The 25338-nt window shown below is 39.5% G+C and overlaps 1 protein-coding gene across 1 annotated transcript in view; it reads left to right on the top strand.

Moving 5' to 3' along the window:
• sv2ba (synaptic vesicle glycoprotein 2Ba) overlaps nt 1–24795 on the top strand; it is a 42169-nt gene extending 17374 nt beyond the window's left edge. The window contains exons 4-13 of the mRNA XM_057849013.1: nt 3924–4075; nt 6877–7010; nt 12557–12646; nt 12776–12889; nt 12965–13053; nt 15165–15329; nt 15411–15544; nt 20366–20566; nt 20697–20856; nt 23359–24795. Of these exons, the coding sequence (XP_057704996.1) occupies nt 3924–4075; nt 6877–7010; nt 12557–12646; nt 12776–12889; nt 12965–13053; nt 15165–15329; nt 15411–15544; nt 20366–20566; nt 20697–20856; nt 23359–23542 (1423 nt within the window). The 3' untranslated portion in view covers nt 23543–24795. The remainder of the gene's footprint in view (nt 1–3923; nt 4076–6876; nt 7011–12556; nt 12647–12775; nt 12890–12964; nt 13054–15164; nt 15330–15410; nt 15545–20365; nt 20567–20696; nt 20857–23358) is intronic.
• Nucleotides 24796–25338: the final 543 nt, after the last annotated feature.

Below are 25338 nucleotides of genomic sequence, written 5' to 3'. Positions count from 1 at the left end.
ACGTAACAATAAAAAATAATGAATTAAAATGAAGTGCAGCAGCATTTTAGCAGCCATAACAATCTGTTTCAACATGAGGAAATATCAGTTTTTTGCAATTGAGAGAGCAGAGACATAGTAGAGGTTAGATTGGGCCTAAAAAATCCAGCCCGACCCGACACGGCCTGCTGGTATTGAACCCCGACCCGGCTTGGAGTGACGCGGAAAAAAAAAAAAAACGCAGCAGCAGCAATTTATTTTCATTTCTTCGAGTTGGCAGAAAAAACGCAAGTTTTCTTAATGTTTAAATAGTCTACATATTTTTATGATCATTATTAAAGCATTTACACAACGAAATAACGCTGGGAAAGTTTAATATAAAAAAAAAACGTGATTTTTGCAGACACACAGAGGAGAAGATTCAAAAGGATCACATTTGTGTTGCCTTTGTGTGCATAAAAAAGTGTCTTTCGTAACGAATTCTCAGTTGGCAGAAAAAAAACGCAAGTTTTCTTAATGTTTAAATAATCTACATATTTTTATGATCATTATAAAATAATTTACACAACGAAATAACACTGGCAAAGTTAAATATAAATTTTTTTTTTAAAAACATGCGATTTTGCAGACACACAGACGAGAAGATTCAAAAGGATCACATGCGGGTGGCGCCACTGCTTCATGTGCGTGCACAAGCAAATGCACAATACAGAGAGCCTGCTCTCGGTTTTATCACATTTTTTAAAAAATAATTTATTAGTCCGGCACGGCAGCCCGACCCGACCCGAACGTGAATGCTTAACTCATTTGCTCCCAGAAACGTATAAATACGTTGTATTTTTAAATGCTGAACTGTCCCGCAAACGTATTTATACGTCTTTTGCGTTTTTTTTTTTTTTTTTAATAAGAAGCATATATAGCTTCCGCTATCATGTTTTTTTGCTCCCGATCCGATCCCGATCGTTTTAGTTTGAGTATCTGCCGATCCCGATATTTCCCGATTCGATTGCTTTTTTTTTTTGCTCCCAATTCAGTTCCAATCATTCCCGATAATTTTTCCCGATCATATACATTTTGGCAATGCATTAAGAAAAAAATGAATAAAACTCGGACGAATATATACATTCAACATACAGTACATACGTAAGTACTGTATTTGTTTATTATGACAATAAATCCTCAAGATGGCATTTACATTATTAACATTCTTTCTGTGAGAGGGATCCACGGATAGCAAGACTTGCAATTCTTAAAGGATAAATGTGACTTTGTATATTGTGACTAAATATTGTCATCTAGTGTATTTGTTGAGCATTTAACTGTTCTGCCCAAATGCATGATGGGAAGTGCAACCATGACTGTGCGTAGTGGTACCAATTGATATATCTTCTCTGCGTTGGGGAATAACATATGGTGTTAAGAAAAAGATCAATTACTACCTTTCTTCCCCACATTGCTTCCCACGATATTTCTAATCGTAGGGAGAGGGATTGTAAGGCTTTAGCCAATTAAAAAAAGGCTCCAAAGGCTGCCAAAATTCACTCTACTCATTTTACGCTGCCTTTTAGCTCTATATATAGGTAAAACGGCACCATTACAGATTGAACGCGACAATGCGTGAGTGGGTCGTGCAGCGCATGCGTTAAATGCATTAAATATTTTAGCGTGATACATTTTTTTAAAAATTAATTACCGCCGTTAACGGGATAAATTTTATAACCCTACCTTAAGCCTAAACTAAAGACTCTGGATGAGTGTAACATATTATGTCTGTAACGTTAAATACAATTAGAAAACGATTTAATTAAAAAATATACAGTATATGTATTATTAAAAAAAAGGCATGTCCGATATTTTCTTGTTGATTCCGATACTTTGAAAATGACACTGATCCACCCCCATACTTCACAGTGGGTATGAGGTGCTTTTTCAGCATGCGCATCTTTCGTGGCACGCCAGACCCACTTAGAGTGTTTGTTGCCAAAAAGCTCAATCTTGGTCTCACACAAAAATACACACAGTCCCAGCCTTCAACTGGGACCGTGTGCTTTGGTGCTGAAAAGCACCTCATACCCACTGTGAAGTATGGGGGTCGGTCAGTGATGCTGTGCGGCTGTTTCACTTCCAAAGGCCCTGGAAACCTTGTTAGGGTGCATGGCATCATGAATGCTTTGAAATACCAGGACATTTTAAATCAAAATCTGTTGCCCTCTGCCCGAAAGCTGAAGATGGGTCGTCACTGGGTCTTTCAGCAAGACAATGACCCTAAACATATGGACAAATCTACACAGAAATGGTTCACCAGACACAAAATCAAGCTCTTCCCATGGCCATCTCAGTCCCCAGACCTTATTTTGTTGGCAAAAGGGGGCTGTACAAAGTATAAACACCAGGGATGCTAATAATTGTGACACACATTATTTGATGTCAAATATTTTTTTCTTTATGTGGGATTTTTTTCCCCACTGAATGAATGTACTTGTATTGAAGGTTGGATTTTTCTTTTTTTCCATTAAGGTCCCATATTATTTGAATTGAAAAAAAAAAATATTAGAAGCTAAAAAACACATCTTTTCAAGGGGTGCCAATAATTATGGAGGGCACTGTATGACAGTGGTGCCATAAAACTGCCATTAGGTAATGATGTGAAATATAAAATAAACTCATTGCATTGCATTGGCTGCCAGTGACGGCCATAGCAGGAGGGTGTCAGCGTATAAACATTCGTTCATTCGCTGCCATCCCTCCCACTTCAATCAGATTGGACATCAACTTGTGAATCACTCATTCCATTCCAAGGATGAAAACAGCGTGTTTTTCTGCTTATTAGTTGTATCATAGAATATTGTAGAATGATTTCCTGACCAATGTATCGATAATTGCTGTATAGCCATATTTTGAGGTCATCGTTATCGTGAGCAGTGTTGTTAATTTTACTTTAAAAAAGTAATTAATTACAGTTACAAATTACTTCTCCCAAAAAGTAATTGCGTTAGTAACTCAGTTACCTGAATGTAAGAGTAATTAGTTACTTGGCAAAGTAACTAGTGATATTTTTTTTTTCTCAAAAAAAAAACAAAACAAAAAAAAAAACAGGTCACACAATGTGAAGCTTAAAGGGTTTGGGGGACAATTGGCCCAAGCCCAATTCTTTACCCTCCACTTAACTAGACACAAGGGTATTGCGATAACTAGCTAGTAACCTTTGCTATGTGTGGAAGTCATTTAAAGTTGTAAATCAGTCGTTAAAGTTGTTAAAATTTCTCCCGTTATTGCATTAGTTCCCTTCTGTCTACTTTAAACATGTGTAAGTTTTAAAACTGTTTTATCATTTAAAGATAGATTTAAGTTAAGATTTTGCCGATTTAGGAGCATTTTAGATTAAAAAAAATTACTTAGGTTCGCTAGGAAGGATCTCTACATCAGGGCCTTCCTGAGAGGTCTACTGCTTTAAGATGGCGGCTGTTTATAAACGCATGTAGTCCTTAAAACATGTTGGCAATGCAGCAGTGTCTGTCATTTGCATCTAATTCTATAATATGATATCTACCGTGTCATGTGGGCGTAGTTTGTCGGCTATGGCTGCAGTCAGGTATTATTGGAGCCATCTAGCATCGCGGTTGCAACGGCGTCTTCCCCACTCCTGCTCTGCTCTCGTCCCCGTGAGTCCGTTTCTCTCAGACTTTTTTTTATTTAACCAACTTAGTAACGCATAGTAACGCACGCCTTTCCCGCCTCAGTAACGGTAACGGCGTTGCCAAGATGAGAAAAGTAATTAATTAGATTACTCATTACTGAAAAAATTAACGCCGTTAGTAACGCCGTTATATTGTAACGCCGTTATTAACAACACTGATCGTGAGCCATGAATCGCAAATCATATCGTATCTTGAGGTAAACAGAGGTTCCCACCCCTAACTTAAAATATGTAAAATTTCTTCTAGAATCGGCGGCTCCATCCCCATTGTGTACACCTACTTCACCGAATTCCTCCAGATGGACAAACGCGGAGAACATCTGAGCTGGCTCTGCATGTTCTGGATGTTGGGAGGCCTCTACGCCTCCTTCACCGCTTGGGGGATTATTCCCCACTATGGTAATACGCAAACATTTTTTAGTAACCATTGAAGAAAATTCGTCAACAACTTCACATCTCTAAAAGCATACCTTTTCGATAAAGTTGCATCATCAAGGCAGGCAATTTTCAATAGTTTTGATTGGTCAATAATTACTCAAACTAACATGACAATTTGAGGACTGATAAAAGTCACATCACAAACCTCACATCCAGAAGTGGTAAGAGGAACCAAAAATTTGACTCAATTAAGAGTAGTTTTACTTCAAAAATAATATTACTCAAGTAAAAGTTGTCATCCAAAAAATTCACTCAAGTGCAAGTAAAACGTGTTCGGTGAAAAGAATGCTCAAGTATCCAGTAACATTGTGATTAACTGCTTACAATGTATGATATTTTTTAAATATTAGGATAAGCGGTTCCGAAGATGAATGTATGAATGATATCTTTTTTTCTCAGCACAACGTCATCTATATGAACTAGGGTTGTTCCGATCATGTTTTTTTGCTCCCGATCCAATCCCGATCATTTTAGTTTGAGTATCTGCCGATCCCGATATTTCCCGATCTGATTGCTTTTTTTTGCTCCCGATTCAATTCCAATCATTCCCAATAATTTTTCCCGATCATATACATTTTGGCAATGCATTAAGAAAAAAATGAATAAAACTCGGACGAATATATACATTCAACATACAGTACATAAGTACTGTATTTGTTTATTATGACAATAAATCCTCAAGATGGCATTTACATTATTAACATTCTTCTGTGAGAGGGATCCACGGATAGAAAGACTTGTGACTTTGTATATTGTGACTAAATATTGCCATCTAGTGTATTTGTTGAGCTTTCAGTAAATGATACTGTAGCCATGCCCAAATGCATGATGGGAAGTGGAACCATCACTGTGCGTAGTGCTACCAATTGATATATCTTCTCTGCGTTGGGAAATAACATAATGTGTTAAGAAAAAGATCAATTGCTACCTTGCTTCCCCACATTGCTTCCCATGATATTTCTAATCGTAGGGAGAGGGATTGTAAGGCTTTAGCCAATTAAAAAATGGCTCCAAAGGCTGCCAAAATTCACTCAACTCATTTTACACTGCCTTTTATCTCTCTATATAGGTAAAACGGCGCCATTACAGATTGTGCGCGACAATGCGTGAGTGGGTCGTGCAGTGCATGCATTAATTGCGTTAAATATTTTAACGTGATACATTTTTAAAAAAATTAATTACCGCCGTTATCGGGATAAATTTGATAACCCTACCTTAAGCCTAAACTAAAGACTCTGGATGAGTGTAACATATTATGTCTGTAACATTAAATACAATTAGAAAACGATTTAATCAAAAATTATATACCGTAATTTTTGCACTATAAGGCGCACCTGACTATAAGCCGCTACCCACCGAATTTGGCATGAAAACGGCATTTGTTCATAGATAAGCCATACTGGACTATAGGCCTTAGCTGTCCTCAATGTATTATGGGATATTGACACCAAAAGATATTAACCGGTAACACTTTATTTGACAGCAGCATCATACGACTGCCATAAGACCAAATAAACCACCATTAAGCCTTGAACCAATTGGCTGCAAATATTCATTGCTTCAAGAAGCTTCATTTGGCCATCACTGCTCCTTTGCGGGAGACAGTCAACCTCTGCTGCCACCTACTGTCAACACTGTTGTTGTCCAACATGCCTCCTAGCATGCATTGCAGCGCTACAGAATCACAATTCATGTTCTGTGCTAATTATTTCTTCAGTTACTGTTCCAGTTGTTTCATTACTTGCTAGTTATGGTATTTGGTAACGCTTTATTTGACAGTGGTGCCATACGACTGTCATAAGACAATCATAATTATGACATGACACTGTCCTGAGCATTAATGAATGCTTATAACATATGTCAATTAGTGTTATCCTGCAAATTATCTCACTTTTGAATGGATGTAAAAGATCCAAGCTGGACATAAATGGAGTTAGTGACGTAATTTGCCGGATGACACTATTCTATTCTATTCTATTCTATTCTATTCTATTCTATTCTATTCTATTCTATTCTATTCTATTCTATTCTATTCTATTCTATTCTATTCCATGACATAAGCATTCAGAAATGCCCGTGATCGTTTAATGTCATAATTATGACGGTTTTATGACAGTGTTATGACACCGCTGTCAAATAAAGTGTTACCTATTAACCCAAATAAATCAAAAAATAAGCCGCATTGGACGATAAGCCGCAGGATTCAAAATGAAGGAAAAAAGTAGCGGCTTATAGTCCGAAAATTAGGGTATACATTAAAAAAAGGCATGTCCGATATTTTTTTGCCGATTCCGATACTTTGAAAATGACGTGATCGGACCCGATCGATCGGGATGCTGATCGATCGAGACATCTCTAAATGTAGCACAAACGATTGACATCATTTTTATAGAAATTTGCTTCTGCTGGGGGGGCCAACTTCACAGAGGTCAAGTAAATGTAATGGTATAAATGTAACGGTACAAATGTAACGCGTTACTTCCCACCTCTGTTCACATCTTCCTCTGCTTTATCCCAGGTCGGGACGCGGCAGTAATGATAGCAATAGCATTTGTTAGCTTCAGATTTTTAGCAGTAAAGGATAAACCAAGATCATAGGAAACAGGCTAGATAGTCTATATTGCTTCAACATATTTTCCTATGAGTCAGAGCTCTGGCTCCATCATGTGGCGTCTCAGGGCATTACAAAATAAGCAAAAAAACTTTAGTTGCTTTGCATGTCATCACAAACTATATATGAAATGTCTCCCATATTCCACCAGGTTGGGGATTTGCCATCGGCACGGAATTCCAAATGCACAGTTGGAGACTCTTCATCTTGGTGTGTCTTTTTCCCGCTCTGGCCGCTCTCATCGGTGTTGTCTTCATGCCGGAAAGTCCACGATTCCTTCTAGAGGTCAGAACGGTGCTTATCAGTGTCCTCCTTTCTAATGTTATAGTACTGAACCTACGCGGGTTCCTTCCGTTGAGTCACCTTCCGTCCAAAAGCAACACGGCGTCGCTATGCCAAGGTAGCAAAGGCTCGCTAAGCTGTCAACCGGAACACCGTGCACCCGCGGGCGCCTTCCAACACCTTGTCAGTCACTTAACCGCACGCGGTGTTATTATTGGCTTAGTGTGTGACAGCCGGGCCTCGAATACAAACACTCTTGCACAACTGCATACCTGGCTGGAGTGTGGAGTGTAAAAATAGAGCAGAAGGCATAGGTGACGGATATACTGTCATTTTTATTTGCGGAACTAATAAATCATAGGGAAATTTGTGGTTTTTGAAAAATTGTTCGAGTGCATGTTGTAGTACATGTTAACCTCATGCTAGAGGGAGATTGTATACCTGTACACACATGTAAAGACTACAAGGTACATCTTAATAAATCAGAATTCTATGACAGTGATACCTTAAAGTGCATGTGACACGAAAAAGCATGTTTATTTCATAATACACGCGGCATTTTATGCTCCTGAATGAGATGGACCGCTTGGATGTGTGTGGAAAATTTTGAAGATTTTTCGCCTCATAATACGACGAATTATTTACCAAACGAAATATATAATTCCCGCTCACAGCTAAATGAATCTGATTTTTTAGCCAGATTGCCGTAATCATGCCAGCCGAACCGCCGGAACCGCGCTAGCAATTCCAACGACCCGGGCCAGCGAAACCCCGACAACCTGGCCACCCGGCAACTCGCATTCGCCTTAGTCTTAACCCCTTGTACTGACTCCATTTTAAAAGCTGGAAAAATACTTTGAAGCACAAATTGACAATTTATTCCAAGTCTGCATCAATCATACAGCACAGAGAGACCTAGGCGAGGAGGCAAACTGGATCCAGGGTCACCATATCACAAGTCAACAAAAGGTTCCCGAGAAAAATGACAACAAATAGAATAGAATAGAATTAGGGCTGTCAAACGATTAAAATTTTTAATCGAATTAATTACAGCTTAAAAATTAATTAATCGTAATTAATCGCAATTAATCGCAATTCAAACCATCTATAAAATATGCCATGTTTTTCTGTAAATTATTGTTGGAATGGAAAGATAAGACACAAGATGGATATATACATTCAACATACGGTACATAAGGACTGTATTTGTTTATTATAACAATAAATCAACAAGATGGCATTAACATTATTAACATTCTGTTAAAGCGATCCATGGATAGAAAGACTTGTAGTTCTTAAAAGAAAAATGTTCGTACAAGTTATAGAAATTTTATATTAAAACCCCTCTTCATGTTTTCGTTTTAATAAAATTTGTAAAATTTTCAATCAAAAAATAAACTAGTAGCCCGCCATTGTTGATGTCAATTATTACTTACACAATGCTCATGGGTGCTGAAGCCTATAAAATCAGTCACACCCAAGCGCCAGCAGAGGGCGGCAAAACTCCATAAAACACAACAAGTGAGCGTTTCACTGTACTGTCATTTAAATCTGTCTGAGCGGGGCATGTGCGTTAATTGCGTCAAATATTTTAACGTGATTAATTTAAAAAATTAATTAACGCCCGTTAACGCGTTAATTTTGACTGCCCTAAATAGAATGGAATAGAATAGAATAGAATAGAATAGAATAGAATAGAATAGAATAGAATAGAATAGAATAGAATAGAATAGGTCTTTGTTGTCATTGTCAACAACAACATTGTGGTTAAACATTCAGTCTTTTAAAGGCTCTGGTGAGGCGGACTCTAGTCCAGAAGAAGGGTGTGTTTGGGGGTTGTATAGGACAATTCTGTGTGTGGATTGGGCAGGAAGTTTTCGGGCGTTATTGTTATGAGGGCAACCAGAGTTGAGGATTTTGCCACCTCAGCGCCACGTGAGTGCTGAGTGTCAACTTCTCAGTCGCAGGTTCTTTGTTATCAAGACAAGACGTCCCGCCATTTGTTCTGGATTGTCCAAAAGAGCTGACTGCGGGATTTGGTGGTGCAGACGTGGGCTTGTGCCTTGCCTATCACCTGCTTGTCAGTGTCAATCTTGCTCAGTCAGCTGCATGACTCGCGCGTTGGGCTTCAGTGGTCAGAAGGCGTCCTGTGTCGGTTCTGCCCTTATCTGCCCGTTGTCTTGGCGGTGGAAATTCTAATCATTTCAAGCCCAACTGTTCATAATATCAAATATATTCTGTTTGTTTTTCTTAAACTATGATATAAATGCTATTTATTTTATACTGGGTGTGTTAGAGTAATACAAACAGTCAAACAGTAAATAGAGAAAATATACTATTCCCTTCACAGCCAAGCAATAATGTAACTTTGTTGGACTATGAATGTAAACAAACGAATATACATACTACAATGTGCTACACACATATAGATGACTATATGATACAAAAGAAGAATATAACTTAGAAGGGATGCTATGTCAGGGCACAAACAATAGTAAGATATGGCTGCCAAAGTTAGCTCATCTTTTAGCAATCCGTGTTTGCACTGAGTTTAGTAGTCATATGATAACGTCTGTAGGATGAGCTAAAACTGAACAAACAAGTTACACTCAAGTCCACTAGGTGGTGACAAAGCATTACAAATAAAGACAGGCGTAGGTAGGTAGGTAGGTAGGTAGGTAGGTAGGTAGGTAGGTAGGTAGGTAGGTAGGTAGGTAGGTAGGTAGGTAGGTAGCTAGATAGCTAGGTTGGTCGGTGGTTAGTTAGCTAGCTAGGTTGGTCCGTAGATACAGTGCTGCTCAAAAGTTTGTGAACCCCCTCAACATTTTGGAATTTTCTATTATTTCAACCTGATTTCCTAATCAATCAATTCAGTAGTTTTTTTTTTGTTTTTTTAACAGTTGTGTTGTCGAGACTAAATTAAAAAGAGTTTTCATCAACTGATGTAGGTGCAAAATTGAACTGTTTGGTCACAACCAAAACCGCCATGTCTGGCGAAAAGTCAACACTGCATACCACCAAAAGAACCTTCTCCCAACAGTGAAGCATGGAGGTGGGAATGTCAAGATCTGGGCTTGCTTTTCATCCTCAGGACCTGGACAACTCCACATAGTCCAGGGAATCATGAATTCTGAGGAATATTGTCAAATACTAGAACATAACCTGACGCCATCTTTTTTTAAGTTAAAGCTTGGCAGAAGGTGGATCATGCAACATGATAATGATCCAAAGCATTCCAGCAATACAACCAAGGAATGGCTGAAAAAGAAGAAGATTCGTGTTCTGGACTGGCCCAGTCAAAGTCCTGACCTAAATCCCATTGAAATGCTGTGGCGGGACCTGAAGCGAGCAGTTCATGCCAGACGCCCATCAAACCTCTCTCAACTGACTGCGTTCTGCAAGGAAGAATGGGCAAAAATCCCCCAAAGTAGATGTGAGAGGCTGATTAGTCACTACAGAAACCGTTTGGTTGAGGTAATCTCTGCAAAAGGAGGCGCAATATCCTATTAACTGAAGGGGTTCACATACTTTTGCACACATGATATCTGAGTTTTTCTTAAATCAACCACTTTTGTTAAATAAAGAATGACAATATAACTATTTCTTTTGTTTCAGTCCATTATTTGGAATGTCAGTATTGTGGATTTGGGTATAACTTAACATTTAATAAGGTTATTTTAGTTTTTTTTACAAAAAATCTGACCATCGCTGTGGGGTTCACAAACTTTCGAGCAGCACTGTAGGTAGGTAGGTAGGTAGGTAGGTAGGTAGGTAGGTAGGTAGGTAGGTAGGTAGGTAGGTAGGTAGGTAGGTAGGTAGGTAGCTAGATAGCTAGATAGCTAGGTTGGTCGGTGGTTAGTTTTTTAGCTAGGTTGGTCCGTAGGTAGGTAGGTAGGTAGGTAGGTAGGTAGGTAGGTAGGTAGGTAAGTAGGTAGGTAGCTAGGTAGCTAGGTTGGTCGGTAGGTAGGTAGCTACTGTAGGTAGCTAGGTAGGTAGGTAGGTAGATAGGTAGGTAGGTAGGTAGGTAGGTAGGTAGGTAGGTAGGTAGGTAGGTAGGTAGGTAGGTAGGTAGGTAGGTAGGTAGGTAGGTAGGTAGGTATACGGTGGTTAGTTAGCTCGGTCGGTAGGTAGGTAGCCGGTGGTTAGTTAGCTCGGTCGATAGGTAGGTAGCCGGTGGTTAGTTAGCTCGGTAGGTAGGTAGGTAGGTAGGTAGGTAGGTAGGTAGGTAGGTTGGTTGGTCGGTAGGTAGGTAGCTACTGTAGGTAGGTAGGTAGGTAGGTAGGTAGGTAGGTAGGTAGGTAGGTAGGTAGGTAGGTAGGTAGGTAGGTAGGTAGGTAGGTAGGTATGTATGTAGGTAGGTAGGTAGGTAGGTAGGTAGGTAGGTAGGTAGGTAGGTAGGTAGGTAGGTAGGTAGGTAGGTAGGTGGGTGGGTGGTGTAGGTAGGTAGGTAGGTAGGTTGGTCCGTGGTTAGTTAGCTAGCTAGGTCGGTCGGTAGGTAGGTAGCTACTGTAGGTAGCTAGGTTGATCAGTAGGTAGGTAGGTAGGTAGGTAGGTAGGTAGGTAGGTAGGTAGGTAGGTAGGTAGGTAGGTAGGTAGGTAGGTAGGTAGGTAGGTAGGTAGGTAGCCAGTGGTTAGTTAGCTTGGTAGGTAGGTCGATAGGTAGGTAGGTAGGTAGGTAGGTAGGTAGGTAGGTAGGTAGGTAGGTAGGTAGGTAGGTAGGTAGGTAGGTAGGTAGGTAGGTAGGTAGGTAGGTAGGTTGGTCGGTAGGTAGGTAGGTCGGTCGGTCGGTCGGTCGGTTGGTAGGTAGGTAGGTAACTAGATCGGTCGGTAGGTAGGTAACTAGATCAGTCGGTAGGTAGGTAGCTAGGTAGATAACACTGGACTTTGTAGATTTTCCTTGGGAGTCCATCATAAGATTAATTGAAGCTACTTCTTTATGTACCAATCACTTTTACTTTCAAGTAGTAGCGACCCCTTAGCTCCTGTAGCAATTCCTGGTGTCAGAAAAATATTTCTGTTTAACTTATTTCTTGAGCGATCGCCATACGCAGAGATTAAAGTGGTTCCGGGGGGGCATAGCCCTCCCTGGTGGCCGAAAATGTCATTGCCTGTAATTGACTTTCCAGTATATGAATTTAAAATTAAGAGTTTGCCGGTAAAATGTTGTCTATAAAAGTTGCAAAGCAATAAAACAAACAAAAACAATGAATGTGCTCACACACGCACGCATACCCACACAAACATAGCTGGGATGCCTGTACTGTATTTACCAGGATGGGCTAGGCTACTAACCGAGCATATACTAGTATGTGTGAATGAATGATGCCCTCAATGTTTTCAACAAGTTATATGGAAAAGTATAGTAATGTTTGCGTTTTAGCATGAAACAAATTATGTGAGGCACAAAATAGAGAAACACTAATATAATAGACAATCTTGTTGTTCATCTTTAATGAGTTCACAAATGATAATAAAGGTGAAAAAATTGCAGAAACATAAATAACTAGAAAGATCATTTTTCCTTCAACTGTGGAACTGGTTCATTTCAGAGTGCACGACATGACGAGGCGTGGATGGTCCTGCGTCGTGTTCACGACACCAACTGGAAAGCCAAAGGCGAACCAGAAAGAGTCTTCACTGTGAGTTGCTGATTATTAATAACTAACTTAACGCACTGGTAATGGGTTCGACATCTACCCTCATTTGCCTTAGTATCGTATGGTCAAAATTTTATAGCGCGACATTGAAAAATTCCCGTTGCGATACAGGTGACCAACATCAAAACACCTCAGACGCAAGAAGACGAGTTCATCGAGATCCAAAGCGACACGGGCACCGCCTTCCAACGATGGACCGTCAGACACATGACGATGTTGCAACAGGTCGCTTACAAGAAACCTATGCTCTTTAAATGTCCGTTTTCATGCTAACATGTGTTCTCCCATTTTGTCTCTCAGGTGATGGCTAATATAATGTCATTATCTGCGCCTGAGTTGCGACTGCAAGGCCTCTTTCTGGTCATTGTCTGGTTCTGTTTGGCCTTCAGGTAATTTCACATAGGAGTTTATTAGCTTTATCATTTTAAAAAAAGAAGTTTAATGGGCTTGCCACTGAAATGAACATAAAGAACCAATTATTCCTATCAACAATAGCTTTAAAATATAATTGCCAAACAGATTTTTCCAGAATTTCTATGCTCTATTTTTCTGTCATGTCAGAAATTTTAAAAAAAATTTTGAAGCCAAAAAAATATCATATGGATTTCCTGCATTTTTAACTTTCCGAACAAAAGTTTGAAGTGCAATTTTCCGAAAATCTACCGCAATTTACGCACTATAAGGTGCACCTGACCATAAGCTAACACCCACCAAACTCGGCACAAAAACGGCATTTGTTCATAAATAAGCCGCACTGGACTATAAGCAGTAGCTGTCCTCACTGTGTTATGAGATATTAACACCAAAAGATAATAACCGGTAACACTACATTTGACAGCAGCATCAAATGACTGTCATAAGACCAAATGAACCACCATGAAGCTTTTAACCACTTGGTTGCAAAGCTTCATTGTTTCAAGAAGCTTCATTTGGTCATCACTGCTCCCTTGGGGGAAACAGTCAACCTCTGCTGCCACCTGCTGTCAACACTGTTGTCGTCCAACATGCCCCCTAGCGTGCAATGCAGCGCTACGCTGAATCAAAATTCTTGTTCTGTTCTAATTATTTCTTCAGTTACTGTTCCAGTTGTTTCATTAATTGCTAGTTATGGTATTTGGTAACACTTTATTTGACAGTGGTACCATGAGACTGTCAATAGAGAATCATAATTATGACATGACACTGTCATAAGCATTGATGAATGCTTATAACAGATGTAATTTGGTGTTATCTGGCAAATTATCTCACATTTGAATGGATGTAAAATATCCAAGATTGACATAAATGGAGTTTGTGACATAATTTGCCGGATGACACTTAATGACATAACCATTCAGTAATGCCCATGATAGTGTCATGTCATAATTATGACGGTGTTATGACAGTCTTATGACGACACTGTCATAGAAAATGTTACCTATTAACCCAAATAAATCAACAAATAAGCCACACTGGACTATATGCCGCAGGATTCAAAATGAAGGAAAAAAGGAACGGCTTATAGTCCGAAAATTACGGTACATGAATTTTATTATCATTGTCACAATCCAGCAACTATAAGCTTGCCCTCATAGTACACAAAATTAACACACAAACTACTTCATAAATATAATAATGAAGACGGATTTCCTGCGAATGGAGGCAACTACAGGTAGTCCTGGGTTACGACGTATTCGACTTATGCGGTTTCGACTTTACAATGCCGTCTTGTCCGCCATTTTGTCTCTAGTCTTTTTTCTAGTTTTTTTTTTTACCTAATTGTACCTCAGAGTATCTTATTTTTTCTACCTTACTTTATTACCATGACTTGTTGTGTCCTCACTAAACGCTAAGTTGTTCAACTTTTCAGACAGCAAACAAGACAGTTGTGCTTTTTGAAGCTTTTTACTTCACTTTTAACAATTTATAAAGCTTTAACACACATGTGTAGGCTTATGTTCAAAATGACACACATTTTAACAATAAAACACTTGAAACAAAACAATTGGTTTTCAAACCTCAATCTATCCTCATCAATATGTAAATTTATTAGATCAAATTAGCCTAATTTGCCTAACAAAGTCTGCTAGTTTAATGCTACGTATGCTAACATATTTACAATTTTCATAGCAAATCGGTCACACACAATTTAAAAAACTAGCTCTAAACTTAATTACAAATGCATGCATAACGATATATTAGCTGAAACAACTTACAGCCTTATGTAGGCCAAACCAGAGCGCAGCTGTGCTTTATCCATGTCAGATGAGTCTGCAAGGCGACAGTCCAGCCAGACCCAATGCTGCCACCAGAGAGCAGTGCATCCGCCACTTTTAAACAAAATACTATACTTTTTGGACTTTTTGGATAGTTATTTTGATTTTCAATGGGTTAATTCCGACCTACTCGGAAATTCGGGTTACGTCACCAGCAGGTCGGGGGGATGAATTTCGGGTGAATCATGGAACAATATAAGCATCATGTTAGCAAAAGAATGCTAATGCTTAATTGTGTGTGTTAGCTACCATGGGCTTGGAGTGTGGTTCCCCGACATGATCAAGTACATGCAGTTCCAAGAGTACGAATCCAAAGTGCGTATTTTCCACCGGGAACGCGTGGAGCATTTCCACTTCAACTTTTCACTGGTCAACCAAGTGCACCGTGAGGGCGAGTACATCCACGACAAGTACGTTCACAGCCACTTTACAATGTCAGAAAATGAACTCTATTTTTAAATCTGTCTTTATGTGTTTGTGCCGCATTTTAGGTTTGCGAATATTGAGATCAAGTCAGTCAAATTTGAAGACTCCTTGTTTGAGAACTGCTACTTTGAGGACATCAAGTCCACCAACAGCTTCTTTGAAAACTGCACCATCAAAAACACTGTTTTCTACAACACAGGTGCCTACATTGTCAAGTCTGCCAACTAATGCACTGAATTGAGGATACAGTGGTATGAATAAGTGTCTCACATTTCTGCATAAAATCACTATCAAATGTGATCTGATCTTTGTCAAAATCACACAGATGAAAAAACAGTGTCTGCTTTAACTAACACCACCCAAACATTTATAGGTTTTCATATTTTAATGAGAATAATATGCAAACAATGATAGAAGGAGGAAAAATAAGTAAGTCAAACAGCACATTTAATATTTTGTGGCCCCCACTTTGGCACCAATAAGTTCAACCAGACACCTCATGTTGCTGCAGTTTAGTCCGACATATCGATCAGGTGTAAGCTTGGCCTATTCTTCTCTACAAAACTGCTGTAGTTCAGTTTGATTCCTGGGATGTCTGGCATGAATCGCTGTCTTTAGGTCATGCCACGGCATCTCAATGGGATTCAAGTCTGGACTTTGACTTGGCCACTCCAGAATGTGTATTTTGTTCTTCTGAAACCATTCTGAAGTTCATTTACTTCTGTGTTTGTGATCATTCTCTTGTTGCAGCATCCATCCTCGTTTTAGCTTCAACTGTCTGACAGACGGGCTCAAGTTTTCCTGCAAAACATTCTGATAAACTTTTGAATTCATTCTTCCATTAATGACTGCAAGCTGTCCAGGCCCTGAAGCAGCAAAACAGCCCCAAATCATGATGCTCCCTCCACCATGCCTCACGGTGGGGATGAAGTGTTGATGTTGGTTCGATTTTCTCTCCACACATGATGTTCAATTCAATTCAATTCAATTTTATTTGTATAGCCCTCAATCACAACAGAAGTCTCAAAGGGCTTTACAGAGGCAATATGATACACAATTAGAAATGAAGCAACAAAGATGAATAGATACAGTTCAAGTCCTGGGTATCCCCTATCCTTAAGACCCTCCATGCCGGCAAGGAAAAACTCCAAAAACTCCAGAGTCAATTGGGAGAAAAATGAGAAACCTTGGGGAGTACCACAGTCAGGAGAGATCCACTCCCAGGACGGATAGACAGGAACCCCAGAACTGCTAATGGGAATTAGCAAGCGAAGTTATAGTCCGTAAAAATACAGTGGAGTAAAGGAGCAAGAAGAGGTCCCTCTCGTCAGATGAGACGGGGGTAGCAGCAAGGACGTCTATCCAGCCAGAGGTCCGGACAGTCAGGAGGCTGCAGCTGTAAAATAGCCCCTCCCCAGAGGGGAGGGGGGAAAGGGGACACCGGGTGACTAGTGATGAAGAGACTAGACAACTAGATATTAACATTGGAAAATAGAAATAAAGTAAGACAAGTGGTAGGTAGAGTAAGAAAAGGAGATAGAACTCAGCGGCTGTACTGCCCCCAGCATTATAGCTTCTAGTGCAGCTTAGACTAAACTGCGAGTCTACTCCGACATCAACTGGCCTAACCATAAGCTTTGTCGAATAGATACGTTTTTAATCTAATCTTAAATGTTCAGACTGTCTCGGCTTCTTTAATACTAGCTGGAAGCTGATTCCATAAAACAGGGGCTTGGTGGCTAAAGGCTCTAGCTCCGACAGTACTTTTATAAACCCTGGGAACTACCAGTAGACCTGCATTCTGAGATCGGAGTGTTCTGTTGGGGCGGTATGGAACCAGAGCATCGGTGAGATAAGATGGCCCCAACCCATTAATGGTCTTAAATGTAAGAAGGAGTATTTTAAATTTAATTCTAAACTCGACTGGAAGCCAGTGAAGTGCCTGGAGCACAGGGGTGATGTGCTCTCCTCTATTCCTGTTAAAAGTCTTGCTGTTGCGTTTTGGACTAGCTGAAGACCTTTTAGAGAGCTTTTAGGACAAGCTGCAAGTAGGGAGTTACAGTAATCCAATCTCGATGTAACGAACGCGTGAATTAATTTTTCTGCATCGCTTTTAGATAAAATATTTCTAATTTTGGCGATGTTGCGCAGGTGAAAGAAAGCCGTTCTACAGGTTTGTTTAATGTGTGCTTTAAACGATAAGTCAGGGTCAAATAAAACTCCTGGGTTTTTAACTGTGGCGCTGGAGGCTACACTTACATTGTCCAGAGTGACTATCTGGGCAGCTAAAGAGTCTCTCACACTTTTCGGGCCGATTATAAGGACTTCTGTCTTTTCAGGGTTAAGTAGAAGATAGTTAGTGCTCATCCAGGTTTTTATATCTCGGACGCAGGCGCTTAGTTTTTCTACTTGCCTGACCTGCTCAGGTTTAATTGATAAATACAGTTGTGTGTCGTCAGCGTAACAATGAAAGTTAATGCTATGTTTTCTGATGATATTACCTAGAGGAAGCATATACAGCGTAAACAAGATGGGCCCGAGGACCGATCCTTGCGGCACACCATAACTAACTCTAGAGTACGATGAAGATTGCTGGTTTACATTGACAAACTGGTACCTATTAGATAAATATGATTTAAACCAGCAGAGGGCTGCTCCTCTAATGCCTATGTCACATTCTAATCTCTGCAATAAGATATTATGGTCGATTGTGTCAAAGGCTGCACTCAGGTCCAACAGAATCAGGATCGAGACTAATCCAACGTCAGCGGCAAGTAACAAGTCATTAGTTACTTTAACTAATGCGGTTTCAGTGCTATGATGAGCTCGAAAGCCAGACTGGAAATGTTCAAATAAACTATTGTCCTGTAGGTGCTGACAGAGCTGTTTAATTACCACTCTTTCAAGGACTTTGGAGAGAAATGGTAAGTTAGAAATAGGTCTATAATTGGCCGAAATATCAGGATCAAGAGTAGGTTTTTTCAAGAGCGGTTTAATAACTGCATATTTAAAGGACTGCGGCACGTAGCCAGTAACTAATTAGGTATTTATTATATTTAAGATAGTGTCAATAGTTAGAGGCAGGGTCTCTTTAAAAAGTTTGGTTGGGATTGGGTCGAGGAGGCACGTTGATGGTTTGGAGGACATTATAATTGAAATTACATCGATTTGGTCTACAGTGGTAAAGTTATTTAATATTTTAGAGGGGTTTATAGGAGAGTCCGAATTCTTTGTCTGCACTTTATCAGACCTAATAACTGGAAGTGATTCATTTATTTTATTTCTAATAGTTGCGATTTTATTGTTAAAAAATTTTAGGAAGTCATCACAGCTAAGAGTGGTTGGGATATAAGGTTCTATTGAGCTGTGACTGTTTGTCAGCCTTGCTACAGTCCTGAACAGAAACCTAGGATTATTTTTGTTTTCATCTATTAAGGATGAGTAATATCTGGTTTTAGCCGTACGCAAGGCCTGCTTATATGTCACTAAGCTGTGTTTCCAGGCAGAGAGGGTGTGCTCTGTGTTGGAACGGCGCCAAAGTCTTTCTAATTTACGTGTCGATTGTTTAAGAGAGCATGTTTCAGCATTATACCAGGGAGAGGCTCGTCTCGGCTTGACAAACTTTAATTTGGGGGGGAGCGACGACATCGAGTGTAGTACGAAACGTAAACATAACACGATCAACAAACTCGTCATTAACAGCAAGGCCGGACATTATTCCTTCATAATTAGATGACATGGAGGCAAATATAGGCTGAATTATCTGTTTATACTCTGAAACAGAGCGATCACCTAATGTCCTTTTCATCTGAGTTCTAGTCACTAGTGGCGGATTATCTTGAAGCACAAACTGAAAGGTAATTAGAAAATGATCAGACAGTACGGGGTTGTGGGGATGGACACTAAGATCACTAATCTCCGTACCGTAGGTTAAAATCAAGTCCAGGGTGTGCTTGTGACTATGAGTTGGTTTATTTACATTTTGAATGAAGCCAGTCCCATCTAGTAGGTCATTAAAGGCCTTACCAAGGGAGTCACCTTCATCATCAACATGTATATTAAAATCCCCTACAATTATAATTCTATCCCAGCTTAGCAAAATACTAGATAAAAAGTCAGAGAAATCTAACAAAAACTGTTGTGTGTTCCTCCCAAACAATTCAACTTTGGTTTCACCACTCTACAAAATATTTTGCCAAAACTTCTGTGGAGTGTTCAAGTGCCTTTTTGCAAACATTAAACAAGCAACAAATATTTTTTTAGACAGCAGTGGCTTCCCTGGTGGGGTCCTCATGAACACCATTCTTGGCCTTAGTTTTACATATAGTTGGTGTGTGCACAGAGATATTGGACCATGCCAGTGATTTTTGTAAGTCTTTAGCAGACACTCTAGGGTTCTTTTTTAGCTCTCTTAGAATTCTGCGCTGAACTCTTAGCGTCATCTTTGGTGGACAGCCACTCCTTGGGAGAGAAACAACAGTGCCAAACTCTCCATTTGTAGACAATTTCTCTGACTGTCGATTGACGAACATCCAGATTTTTAGAGATGGTTTTGTATCCTTTCCCAGCTTTATACAAATCAACAATCCTTGATCGCAGTTCTTCAGACAGCTCTTTTGACCGATCCATGATGCACATCAGTCAGTGCTTCTCATCTAGACATTTTTTACCAGGTGTGTGTTTTATAGTGGGCGGGGCAGCTTTAAACCACTCCTTAGTGATTGGGCACACACCTAACTTAAATAGTTCAATTGCTGTTTAAGTCTCCTAAGTCATTATTTTCATGCATTCGTCATTAAAATATGAAAACTTATAAATGTTTGGGCGGTTTTAGGTAAAGCAGACGCTTTTTTTCATCTGTGTGATTTTGACAAAGATCTTATCACATTTGATGGTGATTTTATGCAAAAATGTGAGAAATTCCAAAATGTTCCGATGTTTTTTCAGACCACTGTAATAGCAATAGTGACTGTTGTAATAGTAATATTCACAACAATTATGAATGTTGTCATTCATCCAGACCTCTGGAAGGAGAAGTTCAAAGACTGCCGCATGGAGAACACCACATTTCTACACCCTAAAAAAGGATGCCACCTCAATTTCCAGGAGGAGAATGATATAATCATCTATCTAGTCAGCTTCTTGGGCAGCTTAGCCGTGCTTCCAGGCAACATTATCTCGGCGCTCTTCATGGACAAAATCGGACGAATCCGAATAATAGGTCAGTTGCTTGTGCAGAGGTTTTTTTTTTCAACAAAATGTTCAGTTTGGTTCCCCAACGTAACATACTGTAAAACTACAACTTTTGATCGAGGAAGCATCAATCAAAGTGTACTGTCTTGTCTTTCTAGGTGGTTCCATGCTGGCATCATCTGCCTGCACCTTCTTACTCTTGCTGAGCTTCAGCCAAGGAGCAGTCATCTGTTGGCAGTGTCTGTTCTACGGTGCTAGCGTGGCAGCCTGGAATGGATTGGAGGTCATTTCGGTGGAATTGTACCCATCAGCTAAAAGGTAGATAAAAAAATTAGCCAGCGGTTACGAGATCCGTCTAATCAATTGTCTTCATGTACATTAGATTTGGGACAAAACATCGTTTGATGGTGTACCCCGATACCAAACGTTACGCATCAGTATACAACGACTAGATGCACTGCAAATACTTTAGTTAAATTGCATTACTGAGCCAGCAACCGAGTAGCCACCGGCCATTTTGTAGCGCTCATGAGTACCTATAAGAAGAACACGTCGACACCCACTTCACAAGCTTGGCCAGGTAATAGCACGTAATTAAATCAAAGTTCATTCAAACTCACGGGTTTCAAACCTAAACTAAAATTATCATATAACAACAAACTAAATAGAACACCTAGCTATGAATGATTAATTAGAACAGTAACTGAAGAAATAATTGGAACAGAACATGAACTTTAAAAGTTATTTATATCCTCAGTGCCGCAGTGCATGCTGGGAGGCATGAGACACGAGTTGCAATATTTTGGGACGACAACAGGTTGACAGTGGGCGGCAGCAGAAGTTGTCTGTCTCTTCCAAAAGAAGTGAGAGATTGAGCAGTGATGGCAAAATGAAGCTTTTTGAAACAATGACGCTTTGCAACAAATTGTTCATTTCATTATTTCTCAAGTGGTCTTGAAGCCCAAAAGTCCAACAGTGTTAAGAATTTTATGACTATTTGTTTAAGAAACTTGACATTTGCTTGTGTTACTAAATGAACAAAATGCAACAGGTGCTATAAGGATATTTTTTATTCATTTCTATTTTATTTATTTATTTAAGTTTTGCTTTCTTATCTTGGCTAGAAATACCATGTTGCTTTAGCCTTTAAAGGTCTGTGCTGAGTGATCATCACATATTAAACTGACTTGTAGCGTTAGCATAGCATTCGCGTTAGCATTAGCATTTAGCGCGGGGACTCAGTGTCTTCTTAAACTCTTGGAAAATATTTACAGACAGTTCTTGGTGTCCAGGTGAGTTTAATGAATTGCAAAAAATGTGCTGTTTTCCTGCTGAGTGTGTATTAGCATCATGAAAATGGTGATGTCCTTGTAGACTACATTTATATGCTTGTCATTCACGTTCATTCGAAATTGTTGGAAACCTTTTATTTATTTATGGACCCAAGCTTTAGAGGTTTATAAGCGAAAACATTTTAAGAATTGTTGACTAAAACAATGAAATTTGTCTGAGTTTTCATTGACGAAAACTAAACGAAGATGAACGCATTGTGAAATGACTACAATATGATTAAGACTAATAAGTATTTTAGTCCAAAGGACTAAGACGAAAAATAAAATGGCTGCCAATAACAACACTGAATGATTGGTACATAAAGAAACAGCCTCAATCATATGATGGACTGCCAAGGAAAATCTACAAGGTACAGTGGTACCTCAAGATACGAAATTAACAGACGAAAACATTTTGACAATTGTCGACTAAAACTAGACGAAAACCAACACATTTTGAAATGACTAAACTATGACTAACATTAGTAAGTATTTTTGTCCAAAAGACTAAGACAAAAATTAAAATGGCTGCCAAAAACAACACTGCTTCATTGAGTGATTCCACTCAAATCCGCTAAAGCTGCTCACTTACACACAATGAGTTGCCACAGCAACTGTTTAACCAGTTAAATAATGATTGACGCATATGGTGCTTGAAGTTTAAGCTTACAAGCGTCTCTGGCAAGATCAAACCTTAACATCTGTCAATCACGGTTAACTTTAATAAGCAACTCCAGTGCACTGCCCGACCATGAAAAGCAGCAGGAGCGAGAGTGTGAGACTATGTGATCGGATCGGGACAGCTCCATAAAACACTGCATTTATTTATTTAGCTTTTATTGAAAAAGAATCCACGAAGTTTGAAGCGCGTAGTAGCGAGGGATCACTGTACTGCATCTGGATGTACAATGGAAACAAAAATGATTAAGTATTATTTACATATTGTTTCGTGAACATGGCATTGTATTGTGGGTTTAGGTGTTGAAAGAAAAGAGTCGATTATTCCTTGTTACAGGTTGTTTTATTCTTATAACGAACAGGAGATGATTACACAGAATTCAGGAATAAAAAAGAATAAAGAATTTACACTTAAAGACATACAAACAGAAAAGATATGACGATCCAGTACCGGGACTCAGAGTGTGTCGCGCTTCCCAGCGACTACACTTTTTAACCACTTCGAACTTGGGGGAAGGGTTAACTTCCTCTCTAGAATTGCTTGGAATGTGCAACCCCCAGCCCTGATCAGATTACATACGTTGGTACGAGGATAAAGGGCTTGTGTGAATATTGGAAGAAAAGAAAAAGTGACATCTTTTACATATGATTATTGTGAATAATTGGAAATATATTTCTACAGTGTCTTTTCCCATCCCTAACGTACATACGTAGGTTAGTCAGTAGCTAAGCTTCTTGATCAAGCTAACCGAATATTTGCTGTCTCTGTACCTAATATTTAAACATCATTGTCTGTGATGTAAATTTACAGAGGCACAGCATTTGGCATCCTCAACGGCATTTGCAAGTTGGCTGCCATCATCGCCAGCTTCATCTTTGCGGCATTCATAGGCATTACTAAAATCATCCCCATCTTCTTGGCCTTCTCGGCGCTCGTCTGCGGGGGTCTGCTGGCTCTCAAATTGCCCGAGACACGGGAAAAGATCTTATCTTGAAGAGAGCCAAACATTGGGCCAACAACGCCGACGCCAATGGGCCGTCTGACCACCGCCGACCTCCGGTCATTCGGGGCAAACGCTGTGGAACCAGAACTGAATGTTTTACATTGCCTACGAGGACCTTCACCAGCTGTTCCCGTTACTATCCTCAGGTCCACCTGGATCGTGTGTGAATGTGAAACTAGTGTTTGTCATTTTATTTATATTTTCCTCTCTTCAGTTTACACATGTAGTCACATCCTTTAAGATACGCTTTAAGAAGACAAAAAAGCGATTAAAAGTCGGTGTACTTCAAGTCGCCATGTTGTGCTTTGGTTCCTTTCCCAGTCCGGCAACAAGTGAAAGCTTCCACCAGGCGGTACACTTATGATATTTCTGTTCCGTCATTGGAGGTACCAACGGGCACAGTGTGTGGAAAACAAACAAAATGTCCGCCGTTGTTGTTTACCATGTGGCCTTCTTCATATACATTGAATTTTTTGGCGGCTAACATTTAGCGTTTACCATCAAAACGGCAAATTGGCTTCACTTCTTTAGTTTTCTCTTAATTGCCCCTCATTAGCGCTAGCTCCACATACTTGCAAAAACATTTTTTTGAATCTGTTCAGCCGCTACGTTATTGCGCTCTTCATTTAGCGTACACAGCTGCAGCTTTCCGAAACGGAATTAAAGATTCATCTCACTAAATGTACCGCCTGGTGGAAACTGTTCAACAAACAACAACTGATAGTCCGGAAATTTCCTGTTTATCCTGCACTTGTGTTCTGTTTTGTATATCACGCCTAGCTTATTTTCTGTTTGAGTTTAGTTTAAGCTATCTGGTCCTCCGAGTTTTTTAACCAATTTTGTCGTCAAGTTGTGTCATGTAGTCCTAACATTTTTTTCCCCTCCAATGTCACATGTGTATTTGCATGCGTGATTTTTTTTTTTTTTTTTTAACGGAAATGACTCCACTGTGTCTATTAGTGTTTTTTTTTTTTTTTGTTATAATGTCCTCACTGTAACATTGTTATGACTGACAAAGAACATTCTTACACAAACCTGCTGCGTTTCTGACAACATGTGTCAATATTTCTGAGGAGCGTGTGACTTTTTTTTTTTGTTTCTTGCCATGTATGTGTGCGTGATTTTACTTTAACACAATAGTCAAGGAATGTGATACTCGTGCTTGTATATAATAGACCTGTGTAAATTAGATGTAACATAGAACTTCTGTCATGACTTGAATAAAGACAAGGGGTGTCGGTTCAGTGTTTTGCTTTTTGTTAATTAAGACATGTGTTTCCTAAAATGGGACCATACTAAAATAGACATGCTACTTTGAGTTTAAATTTGTATAGTACGCTTAGAGGGAATAAAAATGCCTCCTTTGTGGAGTCACTTCATTTCTCCTGTTTTACAATTATTAACCAAACACACAATACAAAAGATGGCTACAAGATAAGACTGTTTGGCATTTTCTGATATATAGTCAAGTTTTTGTTTACATATGCCCAAGCCCGTCGACGGGGGGGGCAACCGGGTACGTTGTCCCGGGCCTCAGGACCATAGGGGACCCTGAATGACCCTTAATTTATTTTACTTTACATTTACATACAGTATTTCTTTTTTATTTAAATCATTGTCTGATTAAATATGTTTTATGTGATATATACTTAAAAACTTTAACATATTAAATATTTCAAATACATATTTTTTCCGTTTTTTGCAGGCGGTCATATTGTAGGGGACAGCGGCCCCTTGGGGAGGCCAGTAACACCATGCTCTCCATTGAGCGTGAGCTTGCTCAAAAA

Source organism: Corythoichthys intestinalis, chromosome 1 (genome assembly GCF_030265065.1).
Source record: "Corythoichthys intestinalis isolate RoL2023-P3 chromosome 1, ASM3026506v1, whole genome shotgun sequence".
Lineage (NCBI taxonomy): Eukaryota > Metazoa > Chordata > Actinopteri > Syngnathiformes > Syngnathidae > Corythoichthys > Corythoichthys intestinalis.
This window is presented reverse-complemented; position numbering and strand designations above follow the sequence as displayed.